The sequence below is a fragment of the Muscardinus avellanarius genome (assembly GCF_963383645.1).
Source record: "Muscardinus avellanarius genome assembly, chromosome: 10".
Classification (NCBI taxonomy): Eukaryota; Metazoa; Chordata; class Mammalia; order Rodentia; family Gliridae; genus Muscardinus; species Muscardinus avellanarius.
The window spans coordinates 50,699,802-50,706,652 of record NC_137796.1 but is presented as its reverse complement, the minus strand read 5'-3'; the positions used below and the strand labels follow the sequence as shown (position 1 = coordinate 50,706,652).

Sequence of the window (6,851 nt, the reverse complement as noted above, 5' to 3'; positions counted from 1 at the left end):
TTAAAACAGGGTCTCCCTAAGTTGCAGAGAGCTTCACTAAGTAGCTGAGGCTGGCCACAAACCTGTGATTCTCCTGTTTCAGCCTCTCAGTACTGGGATTACATGCATGCTCCACCATGCCAGGCTAAGGAACAAGGGCTTTTTTTTTATGGTGGTACTGGGGATGGAAACCTTCTACTTCTGGGCTACACTCCCACGAGACATATTTTTTTTTAATATATTTTATTTGGAAACAGGGTCTCTAAAACCAGAGAGGCTGGCTTCGAACTTGCGCGATCCTCCTGTCTCCACCTCCCAAGCGCGGGGATTACAAGCGTGCGCCACCACGCCTGGCTATTTTTTATTTTTAAATTTTTAAGTTTATTATTTTTTTGCAAGTTTGGGGATGGAACCCAGAGGCATTCAACCTCCGAGTTACATCCCCGCCCTATTTTTTTTTTTTTTTAAACAAGGTCTCACTAAGTTGCAGAGGACCTCACTAAAAGTAGCTGAGGCTGTCCACCAACCGCCATCCTCCTGTCTCAACCTCCCGAATGCTGGGATTACAAGTGTGCACGGTTTGCTAAGCATATTTATTTATTTATTTATTTATTTTGAGGGTCTGGGAATGGAACCCAGGGGCATTCAACATCTGAGCTACACCCCCTGCCCTATTTTTTATTCTTTATTTTTGAAACCGGGTCTCACTGAATTGTAGAGGGCCTCACTAAGTAGCAGAGGCTGTCCGCGAACCGCGATGCTCAGGTCTCAGCCTCCCGAATGCTGGGATTACAAGCCTGAGCCACCATGCCCGGCTTGGTAAGCATTTTTTACATAAGAATTAATCTTTACAAACAACCTCAAGAGTAGATACTATTATTATCCATTTTACACAGAAGGAAAGCAATTTGGCAGGAACATATGCTAGTGAGTGGCAAACTCAAACCCTTACTTGCCTCCTTGGCTACAATCTCGAATGCACCTGCGCCCTCGGGCCCTCCAAGGCCTAGGGAAGCAGAGGGGTGAAGGCCTAAGGAGCACACGGCGACCAGTGAGAAGGCCTGTCTCTGGTGAGGGAAGGGCCGTAAGGGGTGCACCGGAATTCCTGGGTCCCTGACAATTCCAACCATAAGGCGAAAAATAAAAAAGCAAGTTTCTGGATTTGCGATGGACTTGGGTGAACATCATCTGGCCTGGGCTGCACTAGGAACAGAGAGCAGCCAGGTGCAATGGCGCACACCTGCAATCCCAGCTAGGACGGCTGAGGCAGGAGATTGGAAAGTTCGAGGCCCATCTTTACACACACACACAGGACTGGGAGTGCAGACAGGGGTAGAACGGCCCAGGATTCAGTCCCAAGCATGGGGTGGGCGGTGGGAAGCCAAGGGCAACTGAGAAAGGCAGGAGAGAAGTTGCTGGGGATCTGCAGCCGGCTGGTCTCAGCCCAGGCGCCCCCCGCCCGCGCAGCCGGGGCGGAGCCTGCAGGCGGCGGCCGGGAGGGGGCGCGCGCGGCGCCCGGCGGGGACGCGCCATGGAGCTGGCCGCGCTGGCCCGGGACCTGCGAGCCCTGGGGTACGGAGCGCGGCGGGGCGCGGGGCGCGGGGCGTGCCCCAGGGCGGGCTCGGCTCGCACTGACCCGCGCCCCGCCGCAGGTACGGGGGCTTCCCGGAGGGCGCGGCGCGGGGCCCCCCGTGCCCGGACTTCAGGGCGCTGTGCGCGCGGCTGGCGGCGGAGCTGGCGGCCCTGGGCGCCCTGGGGCGGCCGCCGGAGGAGCGAGCCGAGGCGCTGCGAGCCGGCGACGGTGCGTGGAGCCGCGGGCGGCGGGCGGGGGCCGGGGCCGGGTGGAGCGCCGCGCCCTGACGCCCCCGCGCCCGCAGGCCCCGGCGCGGAGGAGGAGTTCCGGCGCGGGATGAGCGGCCTGCTGCGGGCGCTGCGCTGCCCCGACCGCGCGCTGCTCGCGGAGCCTCCCGAGCCCGGCGCGGCGCTGCGCCTGCTGCGTGAGGACCCGGCCGGGGGCGGGGCTCCCGGGAGGGCGGGGCTCCCGGGAGGGCGGGGCTCCCGGGAGGGCGGGGCTCCCGGGAGGGCGGGGCTCCCGGGAGGGCGGGGCTCCCGGGAGGGCGGGGCTCCCGGGAGGGCGGGGCTAGAGGCGGGCCTGGGAGCCGCGGTGGGCGGGGTCCAGGTGGGCCCCAGGCCGCGGAGCTGGGCCGGGGTTGCGTTTTGATGAAGGCCTTCGAAGCCCAAGTGGGTTGAGTTCGATGGAGCCGGACGGGTGGTTCCGAAGTGGGTGAGGATCCTGGAGAGTTTGGGTCTCAAGTGGGTGACTTTTATTCTGGAGGCGGAACCCGGGTTCCAGGTGGGCAGGACGAGAAACCAGCTTCTATCCCTTTTCCTGTCCTTTAGGCTTTCTCTGCACTGAGCTCCAGGCTGCTCGCCTCTTGCGCCTGCGCGCCCTGCAAGACCCCAGTCCTGTGCCGCCCCCTGGGGAAGGGGGAGAGGAGGGAGCTGGTATAGTCCGGGAACTGGCACTTACCCTCCAAGCCCTGAGACTGCCCAGACCCACGCCGGGCACTCCTGCCAGTCAGCTACTGCAGGAGTTACATGCCAAGGTAGAGCTGGAGTCCTGCCCCCACCGGGCCCATCGCATTATCCTTGAAAAGAGGGTCTCCTTTCTGAAAGCCGCTCTAGCCCCAACCACAGGCTGGTTTCATTTTATTTTGTTTGGTTCTGGGGATTGAACCCAGGGGCGTTCTACCTCTGAGCTACACCCTAGCCCTTTTTTTATTGTTTATTTTTTTGTTTTGAAACAGGTTCTCACTTAGCTGCCAAGGGCCTGACTAAATTGCCGAGACTGTCCTTGACCCCATAACCCTCTTGTCTTAGCCTCCCCAATACTGGAATTGCAGGCCTGTGCTGCCATGCCCGGCTCTTTTTATTTTTCCTTACAAGCAGTGGGCACCTTTGTAGCTTGTGGCTTCGGTCCTCAGGGCCAAGGGGGAGCTGGGGCCCACAGAGGAATCCATCCTATTTCTGCCTCAGTTGGCCTCTGCCTTCTTTCATCAGATATCCGAGCTGCTGCCCTCCCTGCCCCCAGGGTCCATGCAGCCCCTCCTCAGCCACTCACTGGATGCAGCCAGATGGGTAAGACTGTGTGGCTGTATATGAACAAGATCCAGTCAGAGCTGAGCGTTAGAGGGACCCCTAGCATGACTGACTTTTTCTGCAGGAAGCACTGGAGTCTCTGTCCCAAGGCCTGAGGGATCAGTACTGCTGCCGCCGCCGCCTCCTCCTCCAGCGCCTTGACCTCACCATAGCTGCTTTCCACTGGAGTGATAGGGCAGAGGTACTGGCAGGCACAGGGGATCCCAGGTGTGGGGATCACACCTGTGGGGAGAAGGAAAGAGGACCAGGATTCTTGGGGATTCGAGGCCCAGGCCATTTTAGAACCATATAAGATTTGGGGCTTCTAGAATCTCAGGGCCTCCAGGGCATTCTAGAATTCCAGCTCTGAGCTGGGAGTGTCTTCAGACTATACCTCTTTTGTAGAGATGTAGGCAGTGATGCTATCTTAGTCTGTGTTGCCATGACAAAGTACCTGAGATTGAGTACTTCCCAAGGAAAAAGGTTTATTTGGGCTTGTGGTTTTGGAGGCTGAAAAGTCCAGGTCTGGCGAGAGTCCCATGCTGTGTCATCCATGCTGGATGACATCACATAGTGGGGGTACATGTAAGAATGATGAGCGTGTACACCTGGAAGAGGAAAAACTCGGGGGATGGATAGCTTTATAACACTTGATTCTCTTGGTAACTAATCCAGTGCAGTGAGACCTAACCCACTTTTATTTTTTACTTCTATTGTTTTTTTTTTTTTTCTGATACTGGGGATGGAACCCAGGGATATTCTACCTCTGAGCTACACCCCCAGTCCTATTTTTTATTCTTATTTTTTTTTATGTGTGTGTGGGTCTGGGGATGGAACCCAGGGGCATTCTACCTCTGAGCTACACCCCCTGCCCTATTTTTTTATTGTTTATTTTGAAACAGGGTCTCACGTTGCAGAGCACCTCACTAAGTAGCTGAGGCTGTCCTCCTGTCTCAACCTCCCGAATGCTGGGATTACAAGCGTGCGCCACCTCGCCTGGCTCACTAACCCACTTCTGCTAGACATGCATTGATCTCTTTGGAGGGCTGTGCCCCATGACCTACCTAATTACCTTCCCCTTGGCGCTCCGCTCCCTCTTAAAGGTTCTACCACTTTTGTATGTGTGTGGTGGTGGTGGAGGTACTGGGATTGAACTCAGACATTCTTCCTCTGAGCTATTTCTCCAGCTCTTTTTATTTTGGGTCTCCCAAAATAAAAACCTAGGGATCTCCCTAGATTGCTGGGAGTATTGCTAAGTTGCTGAGACTAGTCTTGAACCTGTGATCCTCCTGTCTTAGCCTCCCAAGTACTGGGATTACGGGCATGCACTGTAATCCCACACCTGCTTCCACCACTTTTTTTTTTTTTTTTTGGTAGTATCCAGGAGCATTTTGCCTCTGAGCTACACCCCAGCTCTGTGCGTAAGGCCTTTAGAATAAGTTCTCACTAAGTTGCAGAGGGTCTCACTAAGTAGCCAAGGTTAGCCTAGAACCTGCGATCCTCCTATCTCAGCCTCCCAAGTACTGGGATTACAGGCTTGTGCCACCGTGCCTGACTCTACCATGTCTCGATGCCATTATACTGGGAACCAAGCTTCCAGCACATGAACCTGTGGGATGTGGACCAGCCACATTGCAAAGCATGCAGAGGCCCTGCTGGGGAAGAGATGCTTCCAGGATGACAGGCCCACCTTGGGAAGGACGCCTGGGCACCTTCTGCATGTGTCACCTCCACTCCAGGTGCAGGGAGAGGCCATGAAGGCAGTGCTGATCCCAATTCGAGAGCTTCTGACTCCAAAATCAGATGTCTCTGTCGCACATGTTCTGGCTGCCCGAGCTGACTTTTCTCGTCTGGTCCCAGCCACCAGCGTGGCTGCCCGCCAGGGGACCTGCTGTGCCATCAACAAGGTGGGCGCCTGGGGCGGGAAGGGGCCTGGCATCCGTGGATTTCCAGTTGGCCTTTCCGCCTTTACTCTGGTCCAAGCTTGTCCTCTCTCCCTGGTTCCTGGCCTCTGATGGACCCACCTCACATGGCAGTAGGGCCTTTTAACCCAAAAGCCTGGCCATGCCCTTCCCCAGTTCAGAAGCTGTCCGTGGCTCTTCCGTGCTTTGAAACAAAGTCTGACTATTATTTTGAGTCACTGCCTGCCTCTCCGGCTTGGGTTTAAACTCTATCCCCACCACCTCCTCCCTTTTATTGTTTTGTTTTGTTTCAGTACTGGGGATCCAACCCAGGGGTGTTCTACCACTGAGTTCCATCCTCAGCCCTTTTTAGTCTTTTTATTTTTGATATTGGGGATTGAACCCAGGGACATTCTGCCTCTGATCTACACCCCTAACCCTATTTTATTTTTCATGTTTTTGTTTTGTTTTGCAGAACTAGCAATGGAACTCAGGGGTGTTCAACCTCTGAGCTATACCCCCCTTCCCTGTTTTTTTATTCTTTATTTTAAAACAGGGTCTCATGCATTTTTTTTTTTTTTTTTTTTTTTGCGGGTCTGGAGATGGAACCCAGAGGCATTTGACCTCCGAGCTACACCCCCTGCCCTATTTTTTTATTCTTTATTTTGAAACAGGGTCTCACTGAGTTGCGGAGGGCCTCACTAAGTAGCTGAGGCTGTCCACAAACCGTGATCCTCCAGTCTCAGCCTCCAGAACGCTGGGATTACAAGCGAGCGCCACCATGCCCGCCGGTCTCGTGCATTTTTAACCCAGTGTGAAGCTCACGTTTGTTATCTTCCACCAATCCAGCTGCCATCCCAAGTGTCAACGTCTGCCCCTCCTCCAGCCTCACGTTGTTCCATTTGCTGTCTGTCCAAGTTTTGCTAACCCTTGTCCAAGTTTTTCTTTTTTTTTTTTTTTTCTGCCTCTGCAAATCAAGCCTATTCAACTTTCAGGTCCTTATGAGCAGCGTGCCAGACCGGGGAGGCCGTCCGAACGAGCTGGAGGCCCCCATGCCCAGCTGGCAGAGCCGGAGAGAAGATGGAGGGGGGTGGAAAGCAGGCCGCCAGCGCTGGGGCCGCAAGAAGAAGAAGTAAAAGGGGACCGGGGGCGGGGTCCTCCACGAGATGTCCATGCCGTTGGCAATTTGGGAGGAGTTCGTTTGAGTTTTCCCTTGGTACCTGGCCGCCAGGCTTCCCCATCCATCTCTGTTCCGGAGGCCCCAGATGTCTTGTACCCATCCACTACTCCACACCAAGAACCATGTTCTCTGGAAATAAACTTAATTTTGGACGGCTGTAGAGTATGGTCTCCTTGGGGCCAGGTTGGAGGAGAGGGGTCTCAGCAGGACAGGCCTCTGCTGCTCTGACCCTCAGGAGCTTTTGCTCTGCAAGGACAACCCTTTCCCTCTCTGTGGCGTGGGGAAGGATGCACTGAGGCACGGCTGCCCGTGCTAGCCCTGTCCTAGGCATTGTGAAGATAAAAGTCCCCGCACTCCTAGAGCTGACATTTCTAGTGAGGAGGGGCAGATGCTGAACAATAAATGACTGACATCTGTTGTCAGGTGAGGAGTACCAGGGAAAAAAATAGAACAGGAAGGCTGGATAAGAAGAACGGGCTGGGGGGAAGCATATCTTTGAGCATGGTCGGGGTCCCTCGCCCAGAGGATATAACTGGAGAACAGACCCAGAGGACAAGCCTTGTGGCCTCTAGGGAAGAGCTTTCCAGGTGGCATGGGCAGCCAGTGCAAAGGCCCTGAGGTAGAAGTACTGGGGCATGTCGGAGAACACAGGC

The 6,851-nt window shown here is 55.2% G+C and overlaps 1 protein-coding gene across 1 annotated transcript; it reads left to right on the top strand.

Annotated features, from left to right (window-relative positions):
- Positions 1 to 1,510: 1,510 nt before the first annotated feature.
- On the top strand, positions 1,511 to 6,154 carry FAM98C (family with sequence similarity 98 member C; the record flags this gene model as incomplete). Its single annotated transcript, XM_080704167.1, has 8 exons — positions 1,511 to 1,551; positions 1,632 to 1,780; positions 1,857 to 1,976; positions 2,380 to 2,585; positions 3,040 to 3,117; positions 3,203 to 3,319; positions 4,857 to 5,024; positions 6,014 to 6,154. 8 exons carry the CDS (start codon positions 1,511 to 1,513, stop codon positions 6,152 to 6,154), a joined length of 1,020 nt encoding a protein of 339 aa, XP_080560293.1.
- Between the last annotated feature and the right edge of the window lie 697 nt (positions 6,155 to 6,851).